The sequence below is a fragment of the Hetaerina americana genome, unplaced genomic scaffold, assembly GCF_022747635.1.
Source record: "Hetaerina americana unplaced genomic scaffold, ioHetAmer1.1.p SCAF_3, whole genome shotgun sequence".
NCBI lineage: Eukaryota > Metazoa > Arthropoda > Insecta > Odonata > Calopterygidae > Hetaerina > Hetaerina americana.
Window position 1 is genome coordinate 20,292,497 of NW_027286874.1, and position 20,669 is coordinate 20,313,165.

The following is a 20,669-nucleotide window of genomic DNA, read 5'->3' on the forward strand; positions in this document are numbered from 1 at the left end:
TGCCAAACCTTGCTTTCCAAAGGGAGAGAGAAGAAATGTTGGCGTGTAGTTATATTTAGCACCCGAATATTGGCTTTCTTTTATCGCTGGGAAATCTGCTGTTTTTGCACAAAAATAGTAGTGATTGCATTGTCTACGGAAGAGTTTTGGAGTTTTTAATTCGCCCGAGTAAAAACTTACTTTAGAAATCAATATCCTCTCTACTTCATCATTTTAGCATTGAAAACAGTAGCGCAGAAATGTTTCCGACCTCGCGGGCGGGCATATTGCCCAGCTGCCTACATGGCGGGCCACCATTACAACTTCTAATATTAACCTCAAAATATCACTTGCACCTACGGCTCGTACTTTATGCCATTCTGTCCATAAAACAGACAGGCGTGAAGTGTAAATTTGTGCAATTTAAAGGGAAAACCTGACGACATTTGAAGGTTTATCAGGCTCCCCGGCATACAAATGCTAAGAGAGTCAGAAAAAAAGCGCATAAGAATTTAACCCGCGTGTTCAGTACCAACTTTCCCTGCGATGTCTCGCAATCGGGTACTCACTGGCAGTTTTTTTCTGTTTTTTACTCATTACATTACTCAAATCTATTCAATGGTAATTATATTAATGACTGAACACCAAAAGAATGTGCCACACGTATTTTATTATGATATAAACTTATACAGCTTTAAGTAAAAGAATTAGATAGTAGCTTTTCCAAGTCCGGCGCGGGCACTATTTTCAACCAGGGAAATCTTGCGATTGAAGTACTGAAACATTATCTATTTCAGACGCTTATAACAGAATATTGAAAGTAGATATGTTGAACATCATCATACGACACACCGACTAGAAGGCCGAGAAAGTGTACGCAGAATACAGAACAACACATCCAGATGCTCAACGACGTTGGAACCCGGTTGCCATTCAAGTAATGTACAGATGCATTGGTATTTTGCTTTGCACTGGTGTTAATGACTTGAACACCGATCATTTAAGTTACATGTGGAGTACAATATCGTACCAACTTTATCGAACAACAATGAGAACCAACAGATTCCAAATCATCATGCGTTTTATTAGATTTAACAATGCCAATAGATGTGAGCAACTTATAAAAGAAGATGAAGCTGCTCCACTACATAATCTCTGTGCGATGATGGATACTGATTCGGCGTCGATGTACAAATGGTAGGAGAATTCAACGATCAATGAGCTGCTATATCCTTATCGAGACCGTAAAAGATTTACGCAGTATATACTATCAAAACCAGCGTAATATGGTATACAATTTGGTGGATTTGTGATGCCGAAAATCCATACCCTTTGCAAGACAATATTTACACCGGCAAAAAGCTAACATTCGAGAAAACTATCAAGGAGAATGGGTAATTTGAGAATCTGCAGTTCTATACCGTGGAAGTAGCAGAAATATATGCATGCAAAATTGTTTTACAACCGTACCTCTTTCTAAGTTCTTTCTTTCGTGGAAGCTAACGATTGTCGGTACTTGCGAGAAAAGCCGTATATTCTTAACGTAATGACAACACACAAGTCAAGAAAGGTATATTCTACTGCCCTGCCGTATTTGGATGTCATGAAAAAATAACGCTTGGCACATATACTACCTTGATCAAAAAGTTCCCGGAATAACCACCGTGTGGCGCTCCCATCGTTCCGATTTGAGTTCTGTTTTTTTTGTTAAATTGGTACATCTGTTGTTGATATTCCCTTTAAATCTTAGTGTCATAACTTGACATTTGCAAAAGTTACGTAGCCAAGAGTACATCTATCTCTGTGTGTGTTGGCGATTTTTTACAATTGCAGAAATGGATTTAAATTTGCAACAACGAACTTGTATTAAATTTTGCGTAAAAAACGGATTTAGTGGCGCACGGACGTTGGAAATGTTGGAAAAGTGTTTCGGCAACGATTCTCTAAAAAAAAACGGTCGTTTACCAGTGGCACGAGCGGTTCAGAAGTGGTCGTGAGTCAATCGAAGATGATGAACGCAGTGGCAGACCATCGACATCGAAAGTCGGTGAAAAAATTGATAAAGTAAAAGAAATGTTGGTCAATAACCGCAAATTAACCATCAGAGAAATAGCGGAGGACTTGAACATTGCCTATGGATCCGCCCAAGACATTGTGGTTAATGATTTGGGTTTCCGTCGTGTAGCATGCCAAAAGACCTCAATTTCATGCAAAAAAGAGACCGTGTTGACGTCGCAAAAGACATGATTTGCGAGGCTGAATCCGATCCCACATTCATCAAAAGGATCATTACTGGAGACGAGACGTGGGTTTATGAGTACGACACGCAATCCAGACATCAGGCAAGTGAATGGCGTTCACCAAATGAGCCGAGACCAAAAAAACCACGTCGTTTTCAGTCAAAAAAGAAGGCAATGCTGACGGTTTTCATGGATTACAACGGTGTAGTGCATCATGAATTTTTGCCAGAAGGCCAGACAGTAAACAAAGAGTATTATTTGGGCGTTATGAGACGTTTGCGTGAAGCAATTCGCCGAAAGAGACCAGCAATGTGGGCAGAAAACTCGTGGATTTTGCACCATGATAACGCACCGTCGCACAGTGCTATCATTATTCGTAATTTTTTGACGAAAAATGCAACAAATACCATCCAACAGCCACCGAATTCACCTGATTTGGCTCCCTGTGACTTCTTTCTGTTCAATCGAGTTAAAAAACCATTACGGGGAACGCGTTTTAGCAGCCGAGAGGAAGTAATGGAAAAATCGCAGGAAGCACTGATGGACATACCGAAAACCGAATATAAAAAATGTTTCGAGGATTGAATCAAGCGCTGGCATAAGTGTGTTGCAGTCGATGGGGATTACTTTGAAGGGGACAATATAGATTTAGATGAATAAACTTGTATTTTTAATTTTCTGAATAAATTCCGGGAAATTTTTGATCAAGGTAGTATGCCCCAGAAAAACAAAGCGGTAATGTATTATCAAAAATGTATGCAGATGTGGGTGTTCACGAAGATACTAAAAAGAAGCCACACACTATAACATGTTATAATAAATGTAAACCTGGTGTTGATACTATGGACTACACGACAAAACGTCGCTCATTGATAGGACGTCTAGTCATGTTTTTCAATATGCTCGCTATCAGCTGCACGGCTTCATAGATTTTTTATTATGAAAATACTACTAGTATTGCCAAGAAAAACCAACTAACGACGTAAATATATGTGACAGCTGAGCTTGCAAGACCAGCCATTTGGAACAATTTCAAAATGTGCAATGACTCGCAATTAAAATTCTAAAATTGCCATAGAAAGTGTGATCAGGCGAGAGATCATTTCTCTAGCTAGTTCAAGTCGTCCAAATCCTAGGGAGGCAACTCGTAGGATCATAGTTACTGTCTGCTGTTACATTTGTGCAAACCAAACAATCAGAAAAACAAGGAAAACGAAGAAAAGTTGCAGTCAATGTGCAAATCCGGTGTGTGATTATATTGTACATTTCTCAAATGTTGGCAGGGTATTCATGAATAAATGTTTATTAATTACAATGTATTGTGTACACCATCGCTGAGTATTACCCCCGACTTATTTCAATCAATTATGACATACAAATGGCATCATTTGAATGGTGGGTACCCGGTTGTGACTGGGGCATTACAATCTTTCAAAGCTTCTTATTTCTAGAAAAAAATATTAAAAAGTTATTCAGAGCATTTCCTGCTTCAAAAGGATTAATTACGACGATTTGGAGCTTCAGGACGGAATTTTAATTTTGTAATGTTTCTATAAAAAATTAACTTTTTGGGCACCCGCTTATGAAAACGTGGGTTAAACAAACCAATTACTATTTTCAGCAAAGTGTGCTTTGTTTTGGAAATACTCCCTCAAATTTTGCCCACTTAATCAGCGAATTAAGTGGGGTACATAGTGCCACTGGTATTGGTATTACTTGGTCTTCGTATTTTCACAAGAAACAATAGGTAACCAAGTAGAAAACGGAAATCTCGCCAATATTTTCGTTACAATCTTCCTTCTTCCGATTGTGGTTCTCGAATTCAGTCCCTAATTTCGAAGTGCATTGCGAGTAGAATTTGTATTTTTCTAAATTTCGTCTTCGCATCCACCTCCGGCAAGGAGAGGCAATGCCCACTGTGCCTACCCCCGCTTCTGCGGTCATGAAGGCATTGAGTATTTAAACGATATAAATTACCTATTTCAGGATACCCGGTGATTTTAAGAAATTACATTTCAAAGATAGGACAAAATATTTCCTCGATTGAAATTCTTCATATTAAGTATCAGGAAGATTCTTGTAATCACTTTCAATTTGAAAGATTTTATATCCAACAGTATGGCCCCTTTGTTGTGTTAAATGATGCTCGATTCCCGGCATAGAAGATATTAAAGGAAAGGGCTTTCTTGATTATAGCATGCAGTGGCTCACTGCAGAATTGATTAAAATTATGAAAAGTGCAATGATATTTGAGTTTTTTTGCAAATGGGTAATCGAATAACGTTACAATTTATTTGAGAAATGAAACAAGCGGCTTTGTCTACATCTGCATATTATACTATCCCTTTTGATATTTAGATTTTGTCATTAGGACTTATACATCCTGCTTACCATTTATCCCAAACAATGGAGGCACCGCCTTCCGTTGGCAGTTATGTCTCATTTCACTATATGTACACTACAAACAGCAGAAAAACTATAGCGTTGGCACCATACGCCTGAATTCTTAAGATCAACGTTAAAGGAACTTACTTTTGGTCAAGTTTTTGGGCATTCCAGTTGAACCACCATATCCGCAGTTGACAAATTCTAACACCTATCATGGTTAGCTGAGGTGCGAGGGTTGTCCAGAATGTAACTTCAGTTAGGCTATAAAAAACACTGGAATAGATACATATAATTTAGTATATACATCTCAAAACTACACACCTCTTCTATTTATCCACTTAGTCGCTGAACAAATTTAAGCATTTTTCGTACCTCTGAGCTAGTTAAGTAATTCCCTCAGCATAATATTCTGCCGCCTGAGACCGCAATCAACCGATTATGGTATCGTGATGTTCCTCGTTGAGACGGGCACAAAAATTGTGGTAGCCTACCCATTTAGCCAAGATTCCATGTAACAGACTCCTAAAAATCTGTGGAAAATTTTATAATGAGCGCAGATTTCGTCAGCGCTAGTTTCGACAAACTTTTCGGTCTATTTTCTGGAGTACTTCATTGTTCGTCACGGACGGGCGACCACTTCTGCCATCATCATTGACAATTGTCCGTTCATTTTCAAACGAACAATGCCACTGACTCACAACACTGTCACTCATCACATTTAGTCCTTACTGTGCACAAATTTCCCGCTGAATGTGAGTGGCTTAGAAATTTAAAGCCAGTAAATATAGTTACTATGTGTTGTCACTGAACGCATTTCACATTTGGTGGGATTTCCAATAATATTGTTCGCATTGTTCATTTTGACTCGCTACTGTAAACAAACGACAAGCGGCGCGGTCTTCCAACTACTGCAGCTCAATGCATACTCATCTAATGAGTGTCAATACAGCAATCATTCGGCTTCCGCATTACGTCTCACGCTGCACGAAAACGGAGGTTACTTTCTGGACAGCCCTCATATTACACTCTGCTATAAGTCCTAAGAACTGTTGAAAACTTTCGGCTTAAGCATCAAAAGTTGCTCATTGTATTTATAGCAGCATTTTACAAAAGTTGCCTCGTAAATCATTGTTTTGAGATAAATATTTTGTGGCTTTTATTATAAAAATGTTGGTGCTTGAACTACACTATATTTGTATATAAATAATGCCATAGGTATTGTGAATACATGTCTAATTTTGAAATTAATGTGAGTTTATCCTGTGATAGCAACACCAACCACGTATTCTCTTCAGTCTTTGAACTCATCATGGATACCTGAAAAGCCATTTTTATGGCCTTTAAAAGTATTACTCAATATGGAATTATGGTTTTAGATTCTCAACCAGCAAAAGCATACAACTTAAAATTATTAATGTATATCAGTGAAGGAGTTAGTTACTCAATAAGAAATTTATGATTTTACTAACCTTTCAGGATCTTTACTGTGGTGTCATTGATGCAGAAAATGTGGGTTTGGTGACTTCCATTGAGCGTGTAGTTGAGCATGTCTTTATGGAAGCCTTGGCTCATCCAGGAGCAGATGGTGATGCTGAGGAGGAGGCTTGCTGTGCAACAATACAGAATCAGCTGCTACCTGGACTCAGATCATTCTGTAGTGCTTTGCGTGGTGGGTACTGTTATTTCTCTTCTGAAAAAAATACTAAATAATTCCATTAATTGTGCAAATCTGTTATTATTCATTTTTAATAGTTTGTGAAGAGGTATGTGAGCAAGTTAACCTATTTGAATATGATATCAAAGGATCAGACAACAGCAGATTTCCAAAAAATATGGAAGAAGCAAGAGATATGTCTAAATTACCTGAAGTTGTTGCACACTTGGAGGAGATAGCAAAAATTTGGATTAAACGAGTAAATGAGGTATGGATTTCAGTTTATGTAATATCCTGGATTGGAATTTCAGGATATCAATTGGATATTAATATTTTGGAAGAATGGACCATTTAAAAAAAAGTGGATGAGTATAGATCATGATCAGAATTATGACATACTGGGAGAATTATACATTAATTGTTTTCAATATGTTTTTAGGTCTTGTTATTAGCAAATGAGTATTCTACATGCAGCCCCAATACATAAACTGTGCTTATAGTTTTTTGATTCCTAATGCTACTTAGAATTTAGCAGTTACCTGTAATACACAACTTCATATCCCATCATAGGCAACATTGCACTGCAATGAAGGAGTGGTAGAGTATCTGAAGTGGTATTTCAATATATTATGCTCCCAGGAATATTCTAAGGAAAAGTGTGTACTATTATTAGTAAATGAAGAGTATATTTAATTAATTTACAAATTTATTATTCAATTATTGCAGATTTTCAGACCCGGATATTATAAGCCATCTTACCCATAAGTAGACCCCCTTATCCTCTGAGTGCCACCTGTCATTCCTGGATATTAGTTCATTTAGTAGACTTACTAATTTTCATTTGACCTCCATCTGGATGTTACATTGTCTAACCTTAACCTAAAGATTATGAGTAAAATGATAAAATAATAAATAATATAATTATGAGTAAAATAATGAAGAAAAATTTTATGTTGTAAGTGCCTAACATAACTAAATCTGCTTATAACAAAATCTCTCTTGTGTTACTTGAAAAAACATGCTATTTATATTTAGGTTCTGATGGAAAGTGAGCAACTCCGAAGAGAGAATGATGCTAGTGGGCCACAGGATGAATTAGAGTATTGGAAACGTAGAGGTGCACAATTCTCCCAAATCGTAGCACATTTACAAGCACAAGAGGTACCATGAAACCAATGAATATTATTTAATATTGCTATTTCATTGCACAAAAATAATGAAGCTTCATAGAATCTATTTAAGGAATTATTTTGTTAATTAAGAGTTTTCATCATGTCACTTAGCATTCAATTTTTTTCTGGCTCTTTTATTTAAGGTCCAAATGATTTTGCTGAGTCTGCAACTGGGCCATTCAAAAATCTTCAGGCAGTGGCAGGAAACAGACCGTAAAATCACTTTCTGTTACAATGAAGCTCGTGATAATGCTAAATTCATTCAAGCAATGGAAAAATGCTGCCATTGTTTATATTTACATGATCCTGTGAGTGGTTTAAAATGCATGTAGATGTTATATTCCTTTGCTTAATTTTTGAGTACGGTGAACTCCAGATTTTCCATTCCAATGCATGCATTTTAAAGGTGCATGGATAATTGTAAAACATAGATAATTTCCTAATTAGGTTCATTTTAAGTTTCCCTTCCTTGTGATTTGCTGCCAAAATAAATAAACCCCCCAAAAAAATACTACCAGTTACCAATGAGGCCACCATTACATTGGCATTTTATAATAGGTTTGAGGCATTGGTTCAGCTGGAAGGGACTTAATGAAAGTGGAAGTCTGAAAAAAATACTGTTTAGTTTGCATGCCTTGAAGGCTATTGCCACCAGTTATTGGCAAAAAGGAAACAGTATGGTGCCCAGTGTAGCTAAAGCAAACTCAATTTTTATCTGAAATTTAATAAAAATAAACTTGACTAAAACTGAAATCACTCAATAAGATAATGTTATCACTATCTGTTTCAATGATGTGTTCAAGTTTTTTATTTTGTCACTCCTAGTATTTTTCACCTAAGTTATATCCTGAAAATCAAATTTCCACTGGGTTCCTACAACATGCAGTCTTCCTCTACTCCCTCACTCTCACTTTTTTAGGTGCCTGCCACATGAAAATTAAATATGGGTACATCCTTTATCTGCTCATATTGAGAAATTTGAACCCAGGATACTAAGAGTCAATAAGCCACTCCTGAACCTCTTCTACATTTTCAAATCCAAATGTCAAAGATACCATACTGGAGAGTTGTGTGGCATTTACATCCTCATCTGTTGATCAAAATTAAAATCTGTGCCTCCATCAAGGTTCTTGAACCCATGAAAACATTTTCTCATTTCTTACCCGATTAGGATTTTATTCCGACATTTCTTCTAAGATTCTCCTTCACCATTTCCCATCATGCCTTTGAAATATTAAAAACAACATAGATAAGTGACATTCTCCTCCAAAAAAGCTAAATCATTTCATTCATAGGTACTCCAAGTGCAGGCCAGTTCCATCAGCATTGAAGGTTTGCTCCGTGAGCAGGTTTTTTTCTTCTATTAGCTATTAAAGCACCCATGAAATTTATCAACTTATCCTGCATTATGCTTAGCCATCCCATCACAACTGCCACTTCATGGATTCTATGTCACTTTTTGAGTTACACCAACCAACAACATGATGATGCACCAACCAACCAACAAATTGAGGCACAAAACTCTCCTTAATCCTTAAAGAATCATGGGAAATTTTGCATTTCCTGCCAGAATATGATATGAAAAGTAATCCCTCTGGCTTGCTTTTGATTGAATCGCTGTGGAAGTGCTGTGTCAAAATTTTTGTCTATTTTTTTTTTCATCAAGTTTCTTTTCAGTATACTCATGATACTGCCATAATTGCAAGTCAACACGAGAAATTTAATTTTTTTTTATGAATGTCATGAACTGTACCTGTATGTACTAATTCCTTATTCTTCAGCCAATTTTTTAACTTCTTCATCTCTGCATGAATGATTAATATCAAGTTTCTGTTTTATTGATAAGTTCACATGTTTTCTTTTCATATCCATTTTCCACTCTCATAGCTCTCCCCTAATATATAGCAAACTACTTCCATGTGGTACCCCAGCACTTAAGCAATGAAGTATATATTATGGAATGAATTATGTGATCTGTTTTCACAAATGAGAGAAAATTTGGAATGGGGCCTGCTCAATCTTGCTGTATGAATTTTAAAGGGAAGCCATAATATCCCCTCATTACTATGACTAAAAAGAATGGGAGGTGCACCATTTTCCCCTTTGCAGTCTCCTATTTTCTGGCGACTGTTGTGTGTAGGGAAAGACCTCTCATTTTGGTGATGACTGATGGAGGTTGTGTATAAAATAGTACTCTGCACCATACCCCTTTTAGGATATTAAAAACAATGTCAGCAACTTAGCATCTCTTCTCTTCCTCAGTTAGATGTCCCATTAAGCAAGGTGCTTCTAATATCTGGGTAAGCAGCCCATTGCACTCCACTCCACCATTCCCACTAATACACAAAATCAATTGGAAATTCTTGGATGATATGCAGCCCAGATAATTTAGGAATGAATAATTGGGAGTTTGCTGTAAATTTCTGTTTGAAAAGGAATCAGCACTAATGCTGAATAATGAAAAATCTTTCCTCACATTGCTAAACCATGTTGAATAATGAACACATCTTTGATGAACTTTCATTTCAGGTAAAAATGAAAGACTCTTTATTGAGTCTATTACAAACTGTTCGACTCATTCATAGTGTATCACAATTTTACAACACATCGGAAAGAACCTCTTCACTCATGATCAAGGTAATAGTTGAAAAGTCAATATTACAACTCTTCTGGGGAAAGATACAGATAGGTATATAGAGGTGCAGCAACATTACTTACTTTTCTGAAAGAGTTTTGCATTTGAAAAAAGGAAGTTATGTTGCCGCACCCTGTAGAAGAGCACTAATGTATAGACTAAATCTCATTGACTAGAGAAATGACATTTCCACCATTTGTACAGAATCACAGGAAAGGGTATGGCCATGACATAAAATGTAATACATTTTTTGCTATCGTCGTTGAATTATTGATGGTTTGTTGCAACAGCTTCTGAACAAAAGGCTCTTCATCATAAACCTTGATGATAATGAGATTGTGAAATCACAGCCTTGAATAAGCCCTTAGTTGCCACCCAATGCTGATTAATTTTAGTTAATGTTGTCCATAAAAGTCATAATAAATAGTATACATTTTTAAATAAATATTCAACGTACCCTTTAAAATAAGTTTACGGTCTTATGCAAATGGTGTAATGTTACAGTTGCAATATTTCCATTCTGTTTTTAAAAGTCAAAGTCAACTTGGCTGTAATTAAATGGTGATGTAACAAATCAATTTATCCACTTCCAAGGAATACTATATGATAAAGTTAACTGTGTGTGGACCAGTACATGAGTGAGGACCAGCACTGGGAATTGAGTTTTCTTAGCAAGTTTAGCTAATAAAGTTGATAAAATATGGTCGCAATAATTAAATGATCAAATCAATACCCAGAGTCAACATAAATTAGCTATTATATTGTCCTTACATTGCCCTTGTCGATACCTATAAATTCTTGGGAGGAAAGTACATAAGCAAAGAAATACTTCATTCAGTTCCTCACTCTAAAGGCAGCTTTCCGTCAGCTTTCCAATTATGAGTATTCTTGCCAGACTCAAGGGTCCAGAGTTCATTGGCTAATATATCAAGTAAATATAATGAGAGGACTTATACCTCTTTCACACAACCACGCCCCCCTTGCCACCACATAGAGGACTGAATAAAATGAAAGTGAAATATTTCTACTATGAATTCTATTGAACATAGCTTAGTCCTTGGCATGGCCTTTTTTTATGAATAGTGCCAAATTTTAATAGGTTTTCTTGTATTTCAATGCTATTATTCTTCATATAATCATATCTAAAATTCTTTTATCTGTTGTCTCTTATCCACATAGATTACTAATCAAATGATTGAAACATGTAAGAGCTATATAACATGCCGAGGAAAGGAAACGATTTGGACACAGTCAAGGGATGATGTCAGAGAGAGACTAAGACATTGTGTCCAACTAAACCGAATGTACAGAGAGACATATTATACTGTAAAAGAACAACAGTTTCTTCCTGGTCGCATTCCTTTTGGCTTCTCTGAGAATTATGTCTTTGGAAAATTTGACTCATTTTGTGTGAGATTAAATAACATTATATCATTGTTTGATCTAATCGATGATTATAATTCCCTATTTGAAAGAAGAATGGAAGGTAAGGTTACCCCCTTTATTATTTGTATCAATCTTCTCACATTCAAATGCAGACAATGGCCAAATTGGCATATATATGTCTTTACATGGTTATTCATAATATGAAAATTTTATACTTCCAGGTCTGCTACTAGGAGAAGGTGCGCTTTTTTCTTTTTAGGAATCCAAAATGGTTTTTTCCTCATCTGAAAACAATCAAGACATTCTAGGCTATATCATTAGGAAAACAATTAAAAATTGTATTAGTTTTTTTGGATCTCTATTATTTACCATGTACTTCCCTATTGGATAACTTTTAGGCAATATTTTAACCTTTTACAGCAAGTCTAAATATTCCACTTATTCCTAATCTCTCATCCATTCTTCTTTTTTCTCCAAAGTGAAAAGCATGTTTTGCTACCTTATTTATTTATCAAACAAATCAATTATGTTTAATAAAAATTAGTGATAATATCATACCTCACTTTCATAATTTCAAGCATGTCTATTGAATCGGGCAACACCCTACTACCAATTTATTATTTTTTTACCAGAATAGTTATTATTTCTCTGATATAAAAACCAATAACCATCTTTAAATTTGAAATATAATAGTTGCACCAAAATTGTAAGGAAAATTTTAATTGACATGCTCACACTTTCAAAATTTGTATTTAAAAATGTAGCTTGTTATTGCAAGGAATTTATTTTGTTTTATTTTCCTTTCTTAAGATATCTAATGAAAATGTTCCAGTGACAATTGAGGTTTACAATTTTACTGCTTAAGATTCAATGCTAAGTAAAAGTCTCCACTCACAAGAAGTAAGAATGAATTTTTCCAGTTTATCCAAAAAAACTTCATCAGTCAATAATGTTTTTGCTCATTGCATCATCGTTAAATAAGTACATTATTGAGTCCAGTGATTGGAAATATATGTTGTAAAATGAAGGTTTTTTTTATTTTATTGAAAAATTAAAACCTTAATTATTTCCTGATGCATTTTAAATTCATGGTTAGCTATTCCCAAATTAGAGTAAAAATAACAACATTAAAGTTATAAATGCGTATGATTAATATTACATAAAGTTGTGATGTCAATTTATCTACAGCTCTGGAAGAAGCCATGAAAACATTTGATGATGCCAAAAAAGGTGTTACAGCAAAGAATTATGATTATTTAGACCATCGTAACAAGGAGTTTGACAATGACTTGCAGGAGTTTTTGGTTCAGACTGACCAACTAAAAGAAAGCATAAGTGAGCTTATTGAAACCAACTTTGCTAATGTCTGGGAAACTCCACAGGGAATAAGATTTCTATTAAGATTTGAAAAGGTGAGTATGGGAAGCAGGGTTTTAATCTTAAAAAACTTAATTCAGTACAGTAATGCCTTCTTAATGATCCTGCTTAATTCAAAATATTGTTGAATTTGAATATAATAGCAGCCCGGATCAATGTCGTTGGAATTGGCATACTTTTTACTATGGATGAATTAAAATATTTATAAGATAAAAAGCCATCACCTAGTGCAGTGATTCAATAATCATCATTTATTTTTGACCTTTTTCACAATACATTGTGCATCATTAAAATTTAAATATTACCAGTTGGCCCTTGCTTATAAGGTCAAATTTTTTTATTGGGGCTACTCTCATGCCATCTCCTGAAGGTATGAAGTAGAGGAGAAGAGTAGCTCTGTAATGACTAGTCCTTGTCTAAGTGACAGTACTATCTTATACCCTTCTCTAATCTTTGGCAAAGGAAGATAAAACATATCCCCTCTCTAGAAGAACCAAAGCGAAAATTTGTTGCGTTCCTGAAAGAATAATAATAATTTTGGATAACTGGTTCTAATAGTGTTTGCATTTTTAGGGTTCTCTTTCATATACTCATATGTGATGAAGAAATTTGCTACTTATGTATATATTGTTGGTTTAAATTGAAATATTAATCTATAATTTTTCTTTGCACTATTTGGTGAAAGTAAACATGACCTGCATAATTTTTGTGTCCTGAGAATCTTCTTCTTCCACTTTCTGATTGATATCGCTGCAAAGTTTGCAACAGTAACATGTAATGAAATTAACCACAGATAGAAGAATGTATATTTTACTATACAAAGGGAAGCAATAATAAAAGATATCTGAATTATCTTGGAGGATATTCAAAGAAAACTATTTGTCACTAGTGTGGTGCTCACTCTACAGAGGGTATCCTCTGTGGGTGACCATGAAAAAGAATCTCCCTACTGTAGAGAGAGAATGGTCTCCTTGGCTGACTTAAATGGAATCAAGGATACTAAAGGAAAAACCTGGCATAGTCATACACTTTTGATGGCAAGGAAAATACAGCAGGAAAAGACTTTCCATTCTGCTCCTAAAACATTAGTTTTGCTGGCTTCTTGACTTAGATCAGTGGATGGAGGCCCTCTGCTTGTCATTTAATACACCAGCCTAAGATGTGATACACATGCTGATACCTAATAATGACTGTTTGTGTGATTTTCAAAAAAGTTAAAGTCAAGCTCATCTACCCTAACTGATGTAAAATAGGAGATCATTTATTAAAAATGCTTGAAGCAAAGTATTTCCAGATCATTAATTTTGTGGATATTGAATATTTATTTAATTCCTTAAGAGTATGTTCTTATTCATTTTGTTTGTTTTTCTGCTGAGGAAACCAAATGAATTATTTCTAAACCATAATAACCTCATGATCTCTTCATTCAATTTAAACGTAAATACAGATTTGCCATTGTTGAAAATAATTTAATCATTTTAAGCCCACCACTTCTCCCTTGGCCTCCATTCCTCACCTCTTCCCCACTATTTTCTTTAAGTATATATTAACTGTGTGTTGAAACTACAACATACTTGGTGATGTGTTTAAATGTTAACACACTTTCAAAATTTTAATGAGTTGTGGCATCTTTGCACAATTTTATTATTGTTAGCTAAAATATAGTCATTATGTTTTATATCCTCTGGTACTGTTTCTGAAATACATACTGCTATTTTCCACCTCTTAAATGCAGATATTTTAAGACAATATAAATAAGATACAGCAGTGAATCCAAGGGGGAGGGGAGGGGCTTTTTGTGTAGTATTTTTGCCCTTAGTAAAATTTGAAATAAATACTATTTATATTCCCAACATTTCTTTTGAATACCTACTGCCCACTGAGCATGAAGTTATCTAGTGTAAGGTCCATTGCTGTCTATAAATTAATGTCATTGTTTTCCAATTAACATGATTTTTAGCTTTCATACTAAACAATTGCCCTCATAGAGGTTTTCTGAATCCAATACTGCTAATGTGTGTATTTTTGGGAAGCAACTAAGTAGTGAGATCTTTTGTAATGGGGTTTCACCATATAACTTCTACGTTTCTAATTCCAATTACTCATAGGTAAGTGAAAAAATACCTCTAACCCGCATGGATGAAAAGTATGATCGAGTGTTAAAATATTGTGAGAAAGAAGTTGATCGAATATTGAAAATGTTCCGCCGGCAAAGAGATGACCCCCCTCTGCCGCGCTATTTTCCTCCAATTGCTGGTATGTAAATACTAATGCCTAGCAATTATCTATGAATATCTTTGATTTTAAACTGTGAGATTTCCATTTGTTCTAGAATCATGTGGCAATATACTAAATTTAGGTGGTAAGTTAAACAATGTAAAACTTTGCTTTTAGGGCGTATTAAATGGGTCCGTTCATTGAAAAGCCACTTAGAAGATATGGTGGAAAGCATTTCATCCCATCCTGTCCTCAGAATTCTTCCCACAACCTCTGAGCTCCTTCGAAAGCACACTGCTGTATGTGCAACCCTTACAACATATGAAAATGAAGTCACAAATATATGGATGAATCACAATGTGAGTATGAATATTTGTTGAGGTATGGTAGATATATGTAACGATGTATTTGTAATCTGAATGAGACAAATTACAAACAAACTGTTATCAATTACTAATTTCATATTACTTCAAATTCATGTAATTATTGTACCTATAGACAATCTAGATTGTAGCATTGGTCATTAGAAATCTGACGAATACATTGAATTATGATTACAATTTATAATACTATGCTTTTAAGTGCAATAATATGAGAAAATGTGTGAATGCATTCAGCTCATATGAGCAGATGTTTCAGTGAAGCATTTATGAATGAATGTAGTTAATAGAGTTAGAAGGAGTGAAACAGCTGTTGAAAAATTAATATCATCATGAGAGTGTTTGTTTGCATTCTTTGCGATGATGATTTCAATGGAAATGAATGATTAAGGATTTTCACTTGTCTCTAGTACTTATAAAAAATACTTTATTTCTTCATTAGGTATTCTCAGGGCATCAATTAGTAACTTACAACTTAGGGAATGAAACAATTATGGAGCCAGCCCATTACAAGAGCTCTGTTAAACCAATCAGCTGACAAGTTATTTTAAGTTAGAGAGAGGTTATTCGATATCCTCTTCAGATTTGAAGGTTTTCCATATAATCTCATGGCACTCCTTTTCAACTTATGGCTTTAATCAGCATTAGCACACAGAAGTATGAACTCCTTTTACTTGCAGATTGCTCATCTGGGAATCTTTGATTCACTTAGTAAATCTTATGTATTTCCTTTTGACCTCTTCAGTACAAACCCATTCCATCTGTATTATAGATTTGAGAGAAATGTAAATCAAATTCAGACAAAATTTTGCAATTTTTCTGTAAATATTTACTAATTAATATGAAGATTTATGGCATTTAGATGAAAGTATAAATTAAATTTTATGTAGAAATAGTTTGTTCATAATTTTAAATGTATAGCTGGAATATTGATTGTAATATTATAAATATGTTTTGCCATATTCTTGGAAACTTGCAAGATAAATATATATTTTGGCTGAGTGTACTTCTTGTGACCCCATAATAAGCCATCTGCAGTATATCGCTGGACTCTGTCCAGATTAAGTGGGAGTCTGGATTAACTGGGTTCAGTTTAGAGAGGGTTTATCATACTTGCTTATGTTTTATACTCTTGCATTCAGTGGAGGTGCTAAAATAAGGTGTACCATCATTTTTTTGAGCTAGGAGTCATTGATTGTAAAAGCATTACTTTTTATTGTTAATTAATAATCTTATTAAAACTGCCTTATATTTTACAGGTTTGGGTGGTTGATGAATGCCTAAGCAAAAAGATTCTTTGTATATGTCCCTACACTGGCAGACTAAAAGTAAACCTTGATCAGCGAATACGTCTCCTTATTCGTGAAGCTGGTTGCTTGGCAAAAATGTCTATTTCAATACCTATTGTGACTTTAACACTGCTTTCAAAGCAGGATTACTTCACCACAGTGAATGACTCAATGCAGGTAAGTGTCTATATTATGATTACATTTAAATGAACACTTAAAGAGTAAATAAATTCTGAAAAAGCCAATATCTATCTTTTTCAATATCACTACTTCTGAGGTAAATTTTTCTTGTAACCACACTTAATCATCCATTGGTCTTTATTTAAATACTGAAAATTTTTAGCCAAGATTAGCATATGCAGTCTAATTTACTGTTAAACCATTCAAAAGTGGAAGGAGGTATTATTGTTGTTCATTCACCAAAGAGAAAGTAGGATTGGAGCAGGTCAGGGCAAGGAGGATGGTTAGTGGTTTGAATTTTTGGCAAAAGATACTTTTTACATTGTGGGCATGATGATTTAGTATTTTTATTTTGTATCCTTCAGAAGAGCTATGTAGTAGTTCAAAGTAACAGAACTTGAGATACATATAATTGGTATCACATTTTTAAATTGTGGGACAAGCCAATGAGCTTGAGAAAGATGTATGATGTTTTCAATTTATATTTAACAGCTGCTGCTCAACCAATTTCTGACAACTGTGCGAAGAGTAAAACTGGAGGTACGTCCACTTTTCCTTCCACAATTAGTGCGTCTAACAGCACTGCTAACTCCTGGTCTTAATACCATAAAGTGGACAGATCCCGGCTGGAAACCTTTTTACACATCAACATTAGAAGCAGTCAAACAGTTTGACGTCCTGGTTACTAGGTAATATGTCTAATTCTAAAAATAGAATTAAATTTAAGTGGTGAGATATATTTTTAAAAACTAGTTTCACAGATACTGCTGATTATTATTTTTCTAGGGTCCATGATGTCTACACAAATAGAATTCTACAAGTCCTTTCAAGTATGCAAAAAGTTACACTTCACATTTTACCAGATGAGGAGCCATGGTCTGTTGAAGAGTTTGTGGAACGCATTGAAGCACACTGCATTCAAGCAGCTCTGGTGATGGCAATAAAATTCTCAAATGGGTGCCTCAGAAATTGAGGTCTTCAATAATTATTTAATTCCCTATCTCTATCTGATCACCCGTGTTCCATATGTGTGATCTTGAGATTGAAGTGCCCTCCTATAAGATACATCTAATAAGATGTCTCAGTAGCTTAACTGGGGAAAGCGCTCAGACAGCAATGGAAGGATCTACTTTCAAATCCTTGTCTAGCAGATTTTTTCACAGTGAAATTTCCTCATTTTTATGCACAATATCAGGTCACTCTGGTGAGGTTACTATTATTATTTCAGTTTACTTGAAATTGGATTGAATTAGTCATATTTGAGTGAATAATTTTGAAATAAATAGCAAAAAAATGTTGCACATTCCTAATAACTAGTTTGCTGAAGTATAAAAATTATTTTGTATCTCATAAAGTTATGAGATTTGTGGAAGACAATGATTGGTTAATTGGCTAATGCTAATCGAAGAGTAAATATTGTTATTAGTCGCATACCAGTTTATTCAATATTCAGTGCGCATTTCATTCACACTCATCATTCTCTTTTGTCTATCATTAAATCTATTTTCAATAACATATGAGTCTCTTATGCACATTATTTTGGTGCTATTCTGACAGTAATAAGAGATATATTCAATATAGTCAAAATGCAGTGTATCCTTGCTTTACAATATTAATTCAGTCCTCAGAGCATGTTATTGTGAAAATATCTTTAAGTGAACCCAATAATTTACACATTGGTGGTAATTTATTCCAGATGGGTCATGTATATGTAAATTGCTTGTGTCCATCTCAGAAGCATTCATGCCTCATTATTTTGGCAAAATGCAGCACACTGCTTCAATTTAAGTGATTAAAATTTCAAGTGGTAGAGAGAGACCACTCAGGAGACAGGAAATATATTACATACACTCAAGAGTCCTTGATATATATCTCATATATATATATATATATATATATATATATATATATATATATATATATATATATATATATATATATATATATATGTATATATATATATATATATAACTGTTTCCTAGCATGAAATTCAGATGAACTAAGATGGGATCATTAAGATCCCATTATATGTGAAATATCTATGCATTGATTTTATTCAGTTATAAAGTCAGCCATGTCAGTCTTCGCAGGAAAAATCACAGAATGTACTCGTACATACTGTAACATGCAAAAACATCAAGTGGGCAGTAGCAGTATTTAAAATGATAATTTCAATGTTTTAATTCCATGCTTTCATGCATTACCTTTTGGAAGTTAATATATTTACCTTGTAGTTTTTTATTATTGCTAGTCACCCATTGTTAAACTGTCTTGGCATAGTTTCTAGATTTGACTTATGGAGTGATTAGTGGGTACTCGCATTATGATGTTCTTCGGTGGAACATTTTCTATGTTAGTGTTCATTCCTTTCAAATTATTAAGGATTAAGACAAGACTGTTAATGACTTTGTCTTAATCCTTTAAAATATTTGTTTTCTTCATTTGAGCGTTTGGTGATAGTTCAAAATTAAAATGTCTTATGTGTACAGTGTTAGCTATTAGAAGTCAGTAAAATCTGACTTCTGGATTATTCAATTTCTTTGGAAATTGGGTGAGATAAACTACAGTTTTAGTCTGTAGTACAATATGCAAATCAGATTGTCATAGTGATCACATTTGCAAGCCCAGGGAAAAACTGTATAGGAGGATCAAGGACCAGTGTTAGTGTTAAGCCGTCTCTTGAAGCAGTAATGAGTAATCCACCAAAAAAGTACCAAATCAGATTTCAAAGGCAAGGAGAAACAACAGGAAATAGAATGGTATATTTATAGGAGATATTGGGAACATTTCTGGAAAAAGCGGCCTAGCTACAGAGGTAAAATCTAATAAACACTGATGTTAATATACATAGTTAAAAGGGGAAAATTGTGACTACCTGTATATACTATTTTAATCTCATATTGTACCCATACATTTACTTTAAAATTTTGCTGGTGGCAAGATTTAGAATCTTCAGAGTACTAGGTCTCTTTAAAAATATGCTAGCAAGAGTGATTTATATCAAGAGTTGAAGTTACTTGCAATAAAAATATATATTGTGTCATTCATGGAATAATGAAATGAACCTAAAATTTTCCTGTACCTTCCTTTCCCTTGACAATTCCTGTCTATTGGTTGTCTTGTATCTGGTCTGAACCATCATAAAGCAAGGGCTTGCTGTTTACACATTTTAGAGTACTTGTGATACATTGCATGTAAACCTGGTAGGTGCAATTATTGGTATTTCACTACAGAATCTTTTAAATGCTTACAGGAGCTGAACAGAAAGAGTTTAATGGTAGAAGAAGCAGTGGAGGAAATATTAGAACTTGTGAAACGTGCTGCACTAGCCTTCAAAGGAAATGGAGATCAGGATATATTTGAATTTTTAATTGAAGGTAATTTAAAAATTAGCAACCATGTGTAAAAATATGATATTTTCAATAATCTACCCTTACCCTATATTCTCACTCTTCCATGTTTATTAAAAAGTTGTTTTAATGTAACTTCCCTAATTGAAGAAGTAGCTATCCCTCTATGAACACCTACATCATCAAAAGGACACATGCCCAGTGACATAAAACTTACAGAAGTTCATCTCATTTCTTTCAATAGACATTTCCAAGTGTGAAGAACATTTCTAAATGCCACCCGTCTCAACTCAGCATACTAGGGCCTCCTTAAAACCCTGATATCTCACAATACATGCCAATCAATATAAAATAGTTGGTTTTTTAAGCCTTATGACATTCATAATATTGAGACTGAGAAATTAGTAAATGCAACATTTTAT

At 34.5% G+C, this 20,669-nt stretch overlaps 1 protein-coding gene across 1 annotated transcript in view; it reads left to right on the plus strand.

Moving 5' to 3' along the window:
* Positions 1 to 20,669, plus strand: part of Dhc1 (Dynein heavy chain 1) — a 171,885-nt gene that overhangs the window by 60,215 nt on the left and 91,001 nt on the right. The window contains exons 5-18 of the mRNA XM_071588843.1: positions 6,084 to 6,276; positions 6,360 to 6,529; positions 7,297 to 7,422; positions 7,577 to 7,741; positions 9,963 to 10,070; positions 11,248 to 11,554; positions 11,676 to 11,693; positions 12,643 to 12,866; positions 14,940 to 15,087; positions 15,226 to 15,407; positions 16,688 to 16,894; positions 17,390 to 17,586; positions 17,684 to 17,828; positions 20,151 to 20,253. Coding sequence (XP_071444944.1) covers positions 6,084 to 6,276; positions 6,360 to 6,529; positions 7,297 to 7,422; positions 7,577 to 7,741; positions 9,963 to 10,070; positions 11,248 to 11,554; positions 11,676 to 11,693; positions 12,643 to 12,866; positions 14,940 to 15,087; positions 15,226 to 15,407; positions 16,688 to 16,894; positions 17,390 to 17,586; positions 17,684 to 17,828; positions 20,151 to 20,253 — 2,293 coding nt within the window. The remainder of the gene's footprint in view (positions 1 to 6,083; positions 6,277 to 6,359; positions 6,530 to 7,296; positions 7,423 to 7,576; positions 7,742 to 9,962; positions 10,071 to 11,247; positions 11,555 to 11,675; positions 11,694 to 12,642; positions 12,867 to 14,939; positions 15,088 to 15,225; positions 15,408 to 16,687; positions 16,895 to 17,389; positions 17,587 to 17,683; positions 17,829 to 20,150; positions 20,254 to 20,669) is intronic.